The 14,274-nt window shown below is 47.0% G+C and overlaps 1 protein-coding gene across 6 annotated transcripts in view; it reads right to left on the bottom strand.

Moving 5' to 3' along the window:
* The window catches only part of svep1 (sushi, von Willebrand factor type A, EGF and pentraxin domain containing 1), a 78,340-nt gene that overhangs the window by 16,336 nt on the left and 47,730 nt on the right, over nucleotides 1-14,274 (bottom strand). For all 6 annotated transcript variants that reach the window (XM_034615360.1, XM_034615356.1, XM_034615357.1 and 3 more), the window contains 20 exons: nucleotides 13,080-13,274; nucleotides 10,508-10,626; nucleotides 10,237-10,366; nucleotides 8,463-8,570; nucleotides 5,840-5,971; nucleotides 5,512-5,703; nucleotides 5,280-5,401; nucleotides 5,077-5,182; nucleotides 4,792-4,995; nucleotides 4,463-4,696; nucleotides 4,226-4,387; nucleotides 3,933-4,094; nucleotides 3,401-3,562; nucleotides 2,898-2,986; nucleotides 2,678-2,774; nucleotides 2,049-2,162; nucleotides 1,094-1,207; nucleotides 771-972; nucleotides 486-643; nucleotides 17-215 (listed from right to left, as the gene is read on the bottom strand). In XM_034615360.1, coding sequence (XP_034471251.1) covers nucleotides 17-215; nucleotides 486-643; nucleotides 771-972; nucleotides 1,094-1,207; nucleotides 2,049-2,162; nucleotides 2,678-2,774; nucleotides 2,898-2,986; nucleotides 3,401-3,562; nucleotides 3,933-4,094; nucleotides 4,226-4,387; nucleotides 4,463-4,696; nucleotides 4,792-4,995; nucleotides 5,077-5,182; nucleotides 5,280-5,401; nucleotides 5,512-5,703; nucleotides 5,840-5,971; nucleotides 8,463-8,570; nucleotides 10,237-10,366; nucleotides 10,508-10,626; nucleotides 13,080-13,274 — 3,001 coding nt within the window. The remainder of the gene's footprint in view (nucleotides 1-16; nucleotides 216-485; nucleotides 644-770; nucleotides 973-1,093; nucleotides 1,208-2,048; nucleotides 2,163-2,677; nucleotides 2,775-2,897; nucleotides 2,987-3,400; nucleotides 3,563-3,932; nucleotides 4,095-4,225; nucleotides 4,388-4,462; nucleotides 4,697-4,791; nucleotides 4,996-5,076; nucleotides 5,183-5,279; nucleotides 5,402-5,511; nucleotides 5,704-5,839; nucleotides 5,972-8,462; nucleotides 8,571-10,236; nucleotides 10,367-10,507; nucleotides 10,627-13,079; nucleotides 13,275-14,274) is intronic.

The raw sequence follows: 14,274 nt of genomic DNA, 5'->3' as shown, positions 1-14,274 counted from the left end.
CTGGTGTACCACTGACCCATTGTAGTCTATGAGTAGGAAAGCGTTGTCGCTGCCCTCCACAGCGTAGGAGACCGGTGTGCCATAATTCGTGGTGTCTGAGGACTTCATCCAGAAGGTGCAGGTGATCTCTGTGAGCGCCGGCATCACACTGTCCATCATCACGTAACCGTGGATACCCGACACCTCGAAGTCCAGGTTGAAAGCAGCGGACATCTCTAATAGGACAGAGCAGAAAATAATCAGTACAATCAGCAGGAAAAAAAAGTTTACTTGCTTTTTTAGCACAATACAACAATTTCCAATAATTGGGAAAATACACAAACCCTAAATAATATTACAATGAGAATATGTCTTTCCACAATAGTATATTTAATGTGGTTTATTAGAAAAGTAGTGGAAAATGACCAAAAGATCATTTTGAATCCATGATTTCTCTCTTCCTCCTCTATGGTTTCCATGGTGATGTGCCATCTGTCCTATAGTACCTGTCTCACACCTGGTTCCGTTGAACCCAGGGAGGCAGCGGCAGGTGAAGGAGCCCAGACCATCCAGGCAGCTGGCTCCGTTCACACAGGGGTTCGGATCGCACTCGTCCACATCCACCTCGCACAGCCAGCCCCGGTAGCCCTCCACACACTGACACCTGGGAGAGGGGGGGGGGGGGGGGGGGGGGGGGGGGGGGGGGGGGGGGGGGGGGGGGCGGCACATCTCCACATTCAGGTTCACAAAGACAAAACAAAGCTGCTTCTTTCCATCTGAATGTTTATTACCTGAAACTATTGACGGCATCCAGGCACGAGCCTCCATTTAGACAGGGGGCGCTGTAACATTCGTCAATGTTAACCTCACAGCTGTCCCCCGAGAAGCCGACAGCACAGTTACAGGTGTAACCGCCTGTCATGTCCTCACACACCCCCCCGTTCAGACAGGGGTTGGAAAGACACTCGTTTATTTCCAGCTCACAACGAGATCCTGCAGGAAAGAAGAGACAGTCAGGAGGATATTATGGGGTCATCAAGTTGTCCTGACTTTGTTTATGAGGACATGAACTGATATCTAGAATACAAAGGTAACATAGTCTCGGGGATCAAACCTGTGAAGCCGCCGGCACAGCTGCAGGTGAACTTGTTGACCTCGTCCACACAAACACCTTCATTCAGACACGGGGAGGAAATACACTCGTTCACCTCCGCCTCGCACAGGTGGCCTGAGAGGGGAAAGTTCAGAGACACATAAAGTTAGAACACTGTATGTGGTTCCATACATTTCACTTATACAACACGTTATATTGTTATAAATATCTGCGGTGTACCGTGAAGAAAGTATGTACAGTATTTGTAGAAACTGCAACCTCAACATATTCCTCCTATAATTGTATTAGGAAACAATTTCATCACCTTCATCAAATTCTAATCTTGATTTCATGTGTTGAAGTTTTTGGATGTCGGTTGGAAAAGTCTGTTTTTATTACAGTAGATGGACTTTATTTATATAGCAACCACTCAGAGCACTTACAAGCCACAATGGCCCAAACACACACAGACACACAGACACACACACACACACACACACACACACAGCTGCGGTCTTTCTGTCCCACACCGTTCACACACTGTCTGCAGAGCTGTCAGGGGCAATTTGGGCTCAGTATCTTGCCCAAGGACACTTTGGAAAGCGGCCTGGAGGAGCCAGGGATCAAACCACCGATATTTCATGGAATTTATGGAAACATGAAACAATTTCAAACCATAAAATGTCACAGGTCTTCTTCTTTGTTCATAAAATTTTAAAAAACTGATATTTTGAAGTCCGACGGCGTCACAGTGGCGCGTCTGGACTGGCCCTTGTCGAAGGCTCCTTTAAACACGGCCAGCGAATAAACACAAACAGGTGGATTCCTCTCAGGCCGACCTGTCCCAGGGTTCATAAATGTGACCTTCAGGCTTTAATTATGGTCAGTGTTTTCTGATCACTTCCCAAACCCTCCAAGTACTTTAATGCACTCTACACCCCTTTCTATGAATTCAATACCCCAACTGCATCCATACCTAAAAATCCTGCTTTGCACTGACACTGGAACTCTCTCATGCCGTCCTTGCACAGGCCTCCATTCTGGCACGGGGCCGAGTCGCACTCGTCTACATCGATCTCACACTTGGCACCTGAGGGACGAATATCAGAGGCTGCATCAAGCACTTGTCACATACAACACAGCCGGGAGAAAGATCGCGTCGCAGCAGCCCGACACTCATAATGAGAGGAAGCTGAGGACGGGGAAAACGCCGTCAGGAATATAAATGGAAGGAAAGTCCATCACGTGTCTGTTTTATGAATTGGATTTCTTTATATTTCAAACCTTGGAAATCCGCACGTAATAAATTCTTGGTGATGAATCGGTTTGATCTGTTTCACGTCTACCAGCTGACACTAATCACGGACCACATGGTGAATGTATGAGTGAAGCAGCTTCACGCTGATGCTTTAAACAGGTCATTCAACTTCAGTTGGTTTTGATTGAGATGAGTTTTATTTCCCCCCGCTTCATGGAAACAGTTAAAAATAAGTGGAACATTTATTAACATTCAACACGAGTCCAAAAAAAACCAAGATAGCAGAAACAGAAACTGGTCATAAACATGAGGTACCTGACGATGTAGAGGTCTGAGTGGGGGTTTACCTGTGAACCCGGGCATGCAGGTGCAGACGTATCCCGCTCCGACTTCCTCACACGTTCCCTTATTCTGACAGGGATTCAGGAAGCACTCGTGGAAAACCTAAAGTCAATCAGATAATATTAGTACTACATAGACACACTCAGCTATTGAAATTAATTATAAGATAACACTAGAATGGGGTATATATCACAGTAAATTAAGTGAGACAAGATAAATACTAACCTGACTGCTTGCTTGGTAGTCTTCACTGGCCTCCACCTCAGGAGCTGCAGTCACACTCTCCTCCTTTGGAAGAAAACTGGACCCAAAACCTGACAATGACACCGACAGAAAACACAGACAATATAGGCAAAGACGGAAAGAAAAAAAAAAAAAGTCGGAAAAAACGCAGTGAGGATCTTTCCCCCTTTGCTACCAGACTGGCAGACGGTCGAGATCCAGCTGAACAAAAGCCTGTATTCTCATTTCGACCTGGCAGCGCGTCCCAACCGCTGATCATTCCCACACTTCAGGCATGCAGCGTTACTCATTTCCATTCTGCTCACATTATTTCCTTTCCCCCCTCAATCCCAGTGCAGTAATCCCTTTTCCAGTCAGATTGAGCTGTCACAACACAGATCAGACGCCACACATGTTGAGCGATGGCGGCAAGGGACAGATTATGCAGCGTGCACATTTTTTGTTGGTTGAACGAGAATTTCTTTTCTGAACTGAGACACACTCACTGGAGCAGTGCTGGATGGTGGTGGCCCCTGTGATAGTGGTGGTTCCATAGAAGGGGCAGGAGAGGCAGTAGGAGCGGCCCGGTTCAGGCTGGTAGTAATCTCGGGGACAAGGGTAACAGGGGACCAGGCCGGTGCGGGAGAAATGACCTGCCGAACAGGGGACTGTGGGAGAAAAGAAACATATGAACTTGAAGGAGCAGGTCAAAGTCCAGAATCATGCAAAAATGGAAAAAACGGGGGAAATCCAACACTGAGTGGCTCCAAGTTCACAATTTTTAAAAGTCATGGGTTATTTTTGTGTTTTAACTTAAAAACTGTTTCCAGATGCATCATCCAACCTTACATGAAATTTCCTAAAAGGAGTTTCTGATACAATGAAAGCCAAATACCTCATGACACATTTTTGCTTAAGGGCTGGAATTTTCTTTTCTTTAGCATTTTTAATAACGATGACAGGGATTCAAGGTCAAACTAAGCAATTATAGTGATAGGACAGTATGGGAGTGTCCTGTAAACTGTCAGACTGGATCACCTCCGCACTCCGTCTCGTCCACTGCTCCTCTGGTGACGGTGGAGGTCTCGTCGGGACAGACCAGACACTCCCTGGCGCCGAAGCCCGACTGGAAGTGTCCCAGCGGGCATGACTCGCAGATCTCAAGCCCATTCAGGGAATGACTTCCAGGTTTACACTGCCCTGCGCATGCAAATCACAACATCATGATGAAGAATCAAAACACTGAGTATTAGCCAAGACAGTAAGATGCCATCTTGGATACGAGTCCTATAAGTCTGAGGTCTGACCGTCCACATGTCTGTGCATCGTACCTTTGCATTCGGCCACACTGCGGGAGTGTAGGTAGGCTGTGGAGGTTCCTTCAGGACAGGACTTACACTCCAGCTGACCCTCCTGGTCCTGGAAGGAGCCCAGCCAGCAGCTCTCACACTCGTTATACTCCAGAGAGAAGTACGTTCCAACCGGACATTGCACTGCAAGAGCACAAACAATTAGTAGCTCACTGGGAAACGATTTCTTTCTTAAGGTCGATTAATGAGTTTACTCACCACACATTCGGCCTTTGAGCACCGAGCCCGGCCTGCAAAACAGAGAGGCCCTCCTGCTCTCCAGCGATTTGGGATCGGCCACAATCATCTCTGAGGTCACGTGGAAACTGGACAGCGGCTGCCTGGCCAGCGTTCGCCTCAGTCTATTGGTCAGCTGCTCCAGGGTCCTCAGGAGCCTCTTCTGATTGGCCACCTCTATTGAGTCGTTCCTCGACAGGGGCAGAGGGATGCTTGCTGGGAGAACGGACAAAGTTTAACGGACTGATAACTAACAACTGATGGTATTGTGCAAAAATACTGAAATATGCATTGTCACGTTCTTTATTTACCTGTGATGTTGAAAAAGATCTGGATCTTCTGGTCTCTGGTGGGACCGGTGATTTTCCTGTGTCTCTTGGTGCGTTGATGTGGTTTCACGCCGCCGTCTCGCTGCCGGTTGGGGAGCTGCCGAGAGCTCGTGGCAAAGCCTGACTCGAAGTAGGCGTAGTCCTGGGAGCCTTGAGGACTCCAGCTGTTTGTCCATCCCCCTGGTGCTGATCAGACAGGGAGAGAAATAATGAGTCAAATAGATACTTCAATAACAGGAGGGATGTTTGTTTCTGTGCAGATCTTACTGATAGAAAATCCGTTCTCGTAGTCGTAGTTGTACTCCAGACAGTGACCCTGTGACATCACCTCCAGCTTGCAGGTGACATCATCGCTGCTACAAATGGTGGGGAGCTGTGGGGAAGACAAAAACAAAGGCAACATGCTTGAGAGTTGATTCACATGAAGAGCGTGTGTGTGTTTGTGTGTGTTTATATGTTAAGGTTCTCACCATGCCGCCCAGTTTGGTGTTGAACTCCCCAGTAAAGGACTTGACCAGGGCCACGTCTTCACAGCTCGACGCTTTAAACAGCATCTCGAAGGGCTTGAATCCGTTGTTTGCGATACGCTTCTCTGAGAACGACGAAAAGGGTTTTATACAGCACGCTGCTTCATTTCAAGCTGCTCATGAGTTAACGAGCCCAAACCCATGCAATGAGAGTTTTCCTGCCCCCTGTACGTACCTGAGCAGTCGGGTCTCTCGGGAGAGTACGGAGGTTCCCACACGCCGTTGTACGCACAGAGGTAACTGTGCACTGCTTCCTTAGTGAAGCTGTATCCATCTTTACAGTGAAGGGTACAGTTCACACCCTCGTCTTCCTCAGAGCAAACAAACTCTCCATTCGCGGGGACATACGGTTGCTCACAGGTTGTCCCTGACCAAACATACAAACATTTCATAATCTGGTCACAGGGAAGCACAAATACTGCAATTCACTTTTCCGACTCGGTACAGAGATTATTCTGTGCACGGGATTTAAAACAGCTGTGATGCATCTGTCGGTTCCGCACCTTGAACAGTGATGGTGAGGTTGCAGTCGCAGCTGTTTCCTGCAGCGTCGGTAGCGGTGTACTGCACCAGAGTCTCGCCCACTGGGAACAGAGAACCTGGAGTGCGGCTGCTGGTCAGCGTGAGGCGGCCGCCTGAGGGAGACGTTACAGAAGTGTACGAGTTATAAATGAAAAACAAACAAACATCATAGTAATATACACTAAATTAAATATTTCATTAAAAATCTTTCGCTAGAGACACATTAGCATTACTCTCTTGTTCGGTAACAGCCGTCTTTCTGTCAATTGAGAGAAACTTGCGAATGTTTCCAGAGGTTTTCATTTGATATATTTGTAACCTTAAAGATGATTAAATATTTTTATTTTCACTCATAATTTGCCTTTAAAAGAACATCATTTCTCCAAATTAAGAGATTAATAATCTCTTCTAGAGTCAAAACTGTTACTGTTACTCTGGTGAACCTACAGGGGGCAGTCTTGGCCTAACTCCAGTTTCCAGGACCAAATGAGTCACTCTTCGTAAAAACCACAGCAGATATGTTGAACTCTGATATTATAACGTGTGCACAGTGTGTCTGGGCATCACATGGCAGCAGAACAATCCACCTCTGAGGACTGAAGAGGAAAATTGCTCCAGTCTGGTTGGTTTGCACGTGCAGAGAGTGATGGATCGGGCTTTGGGAGAGGCAGCGGTGATGAGAGGGTTATGAGTGTGAGTGTGTGTGTGTCATACTTTGGTCTCCTCCCTGCATCCTCACACACAGGTTATGACCAAGGAGCAGTGAAAACATCTGCACTAAGTGTGACACGCAGACGGGATTTAAAAAAGTAAGAGGAGAAGGTGGGAAAAGTAAGTGGTTGACCTTTCGTCTTCCATTAACAGTAAAGTCGGGTCATTCCAACAGGGCTGACACACGTCTGGTCCGCCGGAGTCTGGTGTCTCCCTTTATATATAGCCTGTGTGTGTGTTTGAACGTGTGTTTATGTGTGTGTCTGCCGAGTCGTGACTATATATAGCTCTGGCATCAGGGTGTGGGCTTGGAAAAACAAAACACTGACGTCGAAGGAGCGCGGTGTTGACGTCGTGCGGCCCAAAGCAGCTGCAGCAGCCTGTCATTACCGTGCATGTGTGTGAGTGTGTGTGTCTGATAGAGGTGCACCTCCGCAGACAGGTGGGGGGGGGATCTTTTGGGAGTTTCTGTGAGATTGCGGCCCGCGTTTGAGTCCGGGCTCAATTCTGCCAAAGTGTGTGAACTCACACAAACACACGTGTGAGCACTGTTCAGTGTTATTCCATATATGTGTGTGTGTGTGTGTGTTTGTGTTTGTGGAGCCAGAGTCGGTGAATTACATGGTCCTGGCTGCGGGCTGGAGCTCTGGAGAAGTCTGGTTTGTTGTCTGTCACCACCACGGCTGTTTGGGTACAGTGAGGAGAGCCAGGAGAGAGACAGCCAGCTCTGCGATATTTAGTCTATTTGGCAGAGTGGCCTTGATGCACTGCTTTACAGCAGCATCGGTCTGAATAGTTAAACATCAACGTAAGTGTAGCAGGGTGGCCCCGTCTAAAACCAGAGACCGGCCGACCGCATATAAAGTCTTCACAGCAGCTAATCACAGCTTCATAATCTCCGTCCACGAAGGGGAACTTTTTATTTTCACTCAGTTCAAGGTGCAGGGGATGACATTGAATGTACTGTGATTCAGATTTATTCATTAATGAGTCCTTTGGGTGGTTCCGTTGTGTGAGTCGTCAAACCCTGAGTCACCGGGAAAACTTTAAACATAATCCCCAAAAATCCTCAACGTTTAATTTGCAATTCGTAGCAAAGAGTTGTTAAAGCTCAAAGTTTCACCTAAAGTTTGTACTTTTTACTCAATTGAGGTAAATCTTACAGATATGTCACCATATGGACTAAACATGAATATTCTACTTACACATTAATTAAATAAAGTTTTTTGGAGCATTTCAACAAAGCGACGGATCCAGGAATTGTTGATCGTGTTCTTTAAGATTGTGAGATGGTTCCTACCTTGAATTCTACTTTGCCTCTATGTTTATGTAGATATTCATACAGAATATATAATCTTTTCTGTGGGTGTACTTATGGAACTTTACCAAGTCAGTGATTAAAACCAGGATCTATTGTTAATGGCAGCCACTCTGATAAAGAAAAAATGTTCCCATGTGAGTCCAGTATTATATCTGCTTGTATAATCACATGAATGTATGAAAAATGGATGGAATGAGAACAAAGTTTCTTCGATCAACCTCCTTTGTCTTCTTTAACATTAATGACATTAACAGACACGCTAACGACTTCATCTGCACCCCCGTCCTCCTCTCTCTCCATCTCTTTTAAACACAGACACACAAATGAGGCGTTCATGCACACGTTTACAATCCATCCTCGGCGTCTCTCACCATTATTCACACACACACACACACACACACACACACACACACACACACCAACGTACAAAAGCACATAGCTCTCTGCTGATCCTCTATTTTCCCATACGACCGATGGAAAATCATCAGCGGATGAGGGGGTGGAGTGGAACAGAGGAGCAAAAGAGTAAACCATCTACGGAGCTGCCGTCTGAGAACAGCGACCAGACATACCTGAGTTGTCGGAAAACTGTGGCACCTCCCAAGTGACCGCCGTCTCCGCGTCTGTGGCCCGGACCATGGGCGGCGACCTGCACCTGTCAATCACCGGGGGCTCCGTATCTAGGAAGGGATAAAGGGTCGTTAAGGGGGATCTGTAAGGACCTGACGACCAGATGGGGGAGCGTGCACAGTTAAAGCAGCACATTGGTAAACATTAAACATATCGATAACAGACATTTAGCGTCCTCCAGCTGCAAAAGCAATAAAACCGGAGATCTAAGCCATGTGTAGGTTTAAAAAAACATGGTGCGGCTTTAACGCAAAAACACACAATTGCTCCCAGACTGGAATAAGTTAGAACGATGATAAAGAAACAGTCGGGAGAAGTGTGCTACGATGTGATAGGAGTTTTTCGAGGCAGCGGTGTCAGAGGGCACTGGTTAAACACATGTCTCTAATAAAAAACCACAACGTTCCACCACCATAATAACATATGGAAATGTTCACAGCTACCATGCTTGAGGTTTTTCCCCCTGACTGCTGTGATTATTGAGCGGTTGACATGGGACACCCCTGTTTTTCGCTCTCTCCACAGTAACACTGTTTGGCACCTGCCGGGGCGGATGGACTCCCTCGCTGCTGAGTGCATCAATTAAATCAAAGTTTTACACCGTGTGACAGAAATGAGCTGCAGAGCAGACGTGGAGGAATGTCCTGTAACGGAGAGGAAACAAGGAAGTGAGTATATTAACTCATTTTTCTTGGGACTGGCAAATGCAGGTTGACCTCGAACAGAAACTCATCTTTGCACCAGAGATCATTCCATCTGATCATGTGGTCAACCTTGTGCCTGTGCATGGGGGGAGTAACCGTTCCATGGGAGGCTGAAAGTATCTAATATTCAGAAAGCAGTACAAAGGGACTTGAAAACCAAGGTCAGAGGTTTGCTGCAGAGGTTTCGTGGCCTCATCGACAACGAGGTGCTGCTGAAGGGGACGAGAGTCAGACGACAAGCAGCCAGGTCGCGATCAGAGGCGGCGGAATGGAGCGGCAACTGGACAATCAAGATGGGTCAGAGCGGGGGGGTGGGCACACGTGGGAACGCCATATGCCGCTGTTGAGACACTAAGGAAGGAGGGCGCCCACCTTATAACCCCAATGAAGCGATGATCCCCACTCGAGACGGAGGTTGTGCTGCTAAACTGTGTTAAAAGTCACTATACTCGTGTGACATCTTCAACCTCGTTATATTTTATCGTCCTCTACTGTTTCTATGCTAAGTTCGATCTTCATCAGAGCACTGTTACATCTCTGGGGTTTTGTGCCAGTGACTTTTACTGCTGAACACATGTTGCTAATTGGCATAGACTGTGGAGCTTTATGACCTTATGGAAATGTCTCAGAAAACACTGGATTTAATTACCTCTGTTATGTTTTCACCAGCAGTCTCTTAGTTAGCAGGATTACGCAGAAACTACTGAACCGATTTTTAATGACCCGAGGAGGAGGCCACGCAATTTGGAGCGGATCTGAATAAACGGGCGGATCTGGGCGAGATTAGTCTCAGCACCTTGATTCTCGTACAACCAATAGTAATGTAAATGTATTCTGTATTGACATTTGTTCCTGTAATTAGTAACGTTCTAGATGAGATATAAACAGTGATCCATAAAAGGCTATAAAAAAGCCCAGTGGGACTGTGTATTCAAAGCCGTCCCCTGTCTCGCATTAAAACAGGCCAATGGAGACCAGATGCAGCACATTGTCTCCAAGAGGATGAGCTCACCGACGACTGTGACGGCGAAGGAGCAGTTGGCCTGGTTCCCGGTGCGGTCGGTCGCAATGTAGGTGATGGTCTCTTTTCCGATGGGGAACAGCTGGGGAGGAGCGTAGACTGGCTTCACCTGCACCGCCACCTGGAGGAGGAAGAGACGGGCAATATGAAAACTAGGACTAAAGATAAGAGATGAATTTAACTTGTCCTGTGGAATGTGCATTTTACTATTGATGAAACTATAGACAAATCTTTTTTTTACGTTTAGAAAAATAATAATAACCTCTGCTTTGGAGTTGTCGGTGGCATTTGGGACGTTCCAGCTGACGTTGGCGGTTCCACGCCGCTCATCCGTCTCTGCCACGATGTCCACAGGGCACTGGATCCTTGGTCTTTCAGCATCTGAAGAGGAGACGGAGAACCCAAGAGATGAGAATCAGACTCTAACTCCATTAAATTAGAAATCAGATTAGACTCAACTGTTGCAGATGTTCACCTCATCACAAACTGAGTGAACTGACCTCAGCCTGCTTCGTTCTTATCAGTGAAGGAGGTGAAGGTGTGTGATGTCATCCGACCCCCTGACCTCTTTAATCACAGCTCATCATTGTTCATAACTGAGAGTGCACGACTGTCACCGGTCCAACGACACCAGACCCCACAGGCGTTAACCGTGTGCGTCCAATTACCTCAGCGTCAGGCAACAACGGTGGAGCACAGATGAACAGAGATAGAGGTGGAATGACGTGTGGAACTTGCCCTCAGTCATTGTCAAAACAGTCGGGGTCACGGGAGAGCGTCATCTCAGATAAATGATATTTCTTGGGCTTGATGAGCATAAATCTGAATCACAATTCCAGTGTGAGGGAGACGCACATGTTGAGAAGTACTCACTTACTGCAGTGATCTCTAGAAACGCATTCAAATCTGTATCTGAAGCTAAATTTGAAGAGATTTAAAGAGGCACATAAATAGTAATTGATGACAATAAAAGTAAAAAGCAATGGAACCAGCAGAAGCATAAAGATTTGAGTGTTGAGTCTGAGAGATCCCAGACCTGCAGACAAACTCTCCTCACTTTCATTGTTAGTGATTTTCCGACTTTGTTTCTTCCAGTCGGAAACATCATGGGCGGTCGACTTCTCAATATGAAGCGGCGTCGTGAGAAAAATAGCGTTTGAGTGGTGGCAAACGCACAAAACCCTCCTGTGACCCTTGGATGAGACCGTCTCTTCCTTTTGTCTCGTACAGCGTGTTGTAATAACACGGAGCCAGCACGGCACAGTTCAGCTCAGTTCAACCCTCCGAGAGCCGAATCTCCCATCGATGGAGAGTGGTCTGCAGCGTTGTGTAAGAGAGCTCGCTCCCATCTGGACCTGATGACCCATTTACTTAGGCATCTGTCTCCGCTAAACACTAACACACGGCTCCAAATCGGCCGCGTTCATCTTCACAGCGAAGGGGGGAATATTTCACTTTGGGTGTCATCAGTGTGAAGTGAGAGGTGAAGAAAGCCAGGAGCTGACAAAGAGCACTAACGTGTCTCTCTCTCTCTTTCTAATCTATCTCATCTTCTTTCTTCATTTGTGTCCCAGGTGAAACCGAATGTAATCTTCTCTCATTCTAATCCGCTCCAGATGACTCATCCTCACCTCTCACCTCCGCGTCCGCCCAAACATCTCCGATCGTTTTCATCTTTATTGCTCCTCTTCCTCTGCTTACCAACATCAGTTCCCTAGTTAGTAAACTTTCTCCTGTGGAAACTAGGGGGATTTAAGACACTGGAGGGGGGGGGGGGCACAGCCGCTCGGCACCACCTGTTTCACCTGCAAGGCATCTGGAGGGCAGCGGCCCGGTTTTAATGATCTCCAGACAGAGCCCAGGCCGGGTGGAGGGGAGGGACTCGAGAACTCGGACATGGGATGGTTTGAGTTAGTGACCTGAGGCCCGCTTGGAAACGGGGTGAGCACCATTCTCACTGGAACGGAGGATGGAAAAGAAAAACCTCCATCCAAGTTTCCTGCTGTTTTATTTTTAAATCTTCCTCGATTTCTCCACACACTCAGTTTCTTTCCTCTCAGCTCTTCTGACCATCCATCTTTTCACACACCACCGGTGTCATTCACTCCAGCGCTGAAAGAATAATTCAATCTTCCAAGCAGCCATGTTAAATTTACAAACAACTCAATAGGGGGGGGAAACTGTTTTGGCAAAGCGAGTTCAGTAATATATATGACCAGTAAGTCAAGTTTGTGGATCCATCATTCCATCCTTAATCATTTTCTCAGATTCAGTCCTAGTCTGCTGTCGGGGCCTTTAAACAGGTTTTAAAGTAAGAGTGCGACATCTTGGTGAGAATTATGTAAATGATCAACGTGGATCTCATGTAAAGTGAAGCGTCTCAATGTCCCCCTGGTGGCTGGATGCAGTAATGGTCATAAACTCCGTCTCCCCCCATGTTAGCAGATGGGACATGGGCAAAGTCTTTATCACATTCATGTTTGCTCCAATGTACTTTTTTCAGTTATTAGATGCCATAAAAGCAATGTGAAACATCATGATTGACAGCTGAGACTGACTTGTGATTGGTCGAGCACGTGCATAGTTTAAAATTTTGTCTGTGTAGAAGTGTTAGTAAGCTTAAAATCTAAAAATGTCCTAGAACTATTTAATTAAATGTACCAAACTAAACATACTTATTAGTGGAAAAACCCACAACCCATTGTTTCCACCTCCACCTGCCCCCAGCCGACCTTAACATCCTGCTTAGGACCTTTTTTACAGCCCCTACACCGACCCTGACCTCTGACCTCAGAACTTCTGAAGTGAAAGGATCCGCTTTCCACACACATCACCTGCGCAGACAGCTTTATGGACGTTGGCGGTCCAGTTCCCGGAGCCCATGCACACCGCCTTCCTGTTTCCTTGGAGACTGTAACCTTGACGACAGGTGAGCAGGCACACGGAGCCCGGCGATGCTGCTCTCCTCCCGCAGGCAGGGGGCGACATCAGGATGTTCTTCTGAGCCACAACGGGGGGACAACGCACCTCTGGGGAGAGAGTGGGAGAAACCAGGAGATGAATCTGATTGTGTTTATTTCATTCCTGGAAAAATATCTGCTGGGGAAACATGACTGGGTCCAACATCTCATGACTTTCTCTTTTATTAAGTATTATCAAAGTTGGTGGAACAACCAGTGCTGCAATGTGCTGTGATAGAATTTATTGCACAATAATCAGACCAGGAGAAAAAGTTTTTTGATGATAAGGTTGGTTTGAGCAGAACAGACCGAAAAAAGAAAGAGAAAACTCCTTCAAGATCTGGATCACGTTTCCTGCGTGTTTACCAGAATGTGATAAAATCTTTCTTTGATTACCCTCCGCTATAAGTGCCAACAATAAAACTATTTTCAGTGTGTGTGCGTATCAGAAACTGGCACACAGGAAACAAACATTTGGTCGGAAATCAACTCAAGAGAGCACAGACCACAGGACTCGTACACTGGAGGCCTTTTATATATATTTTTAACTGTACATGTGGCTTTGACTTGATGATGGATGGATCATTCTCATCCTCTGCCTCCTGCTTCCTTTGCGAGAAGAAGCTCAGCGAGAGGTACATTTCAATCAGATGAAAAGATATCTCTCCATCCTCTCAGGGCAGCTGAAGCGATCCCGTTTCACCGCTGTGCAAACAAACACTAAAACAAACCGCTCAGCTGCAGCGGCAGCGGCAGCAGCAGCCCACAGAGGCCTCTTAGCTGCGTTAAAGAGGTAACGACAGTCTGCGGGCAAACACTGAGATGGTCAAACAAACAGTCTGCAGCTCAGTCGGAGCAGCGGGGGGGGGCGACGAGATGGTAGCTATCGATAACCCAGGGTTCTTGTGAAGCGGATCAGTCGGGCGTCCTAAATAGCGCAGTGAGCTGGTCGGCTGGAAGTGAGTCAGTTGAGGCCGGAGGTTTGCGGTGAAACACTCTCACACGGCCTCTCTTCTGTGTGTTGCTGTGCCGGACCTGCGAGCTCTCTGTGGCGGGCATGAGTGTGCGC

This window comes from Hippoglossus hippoglossus, chromosome 18, assembly GCF_009819705.1.
Source record: "Hippoglossus hippoglossus isolate fHipHip1 chromosome 18, fHipHip1.pri, whole genome shotgun sequence".
NCBI classification, from domain to species: Eukaryota; Metazoa; Chordata; class Actinopteri; order Pleuronectiformes; family Pleuronectidae; genus Hippoglossus; species Hippoglossus hippoglossus.
Note: the sequence above shows the minus strand (reverse complement) of the source record. Positions and strands in the feature narration are given on the sequence as shown.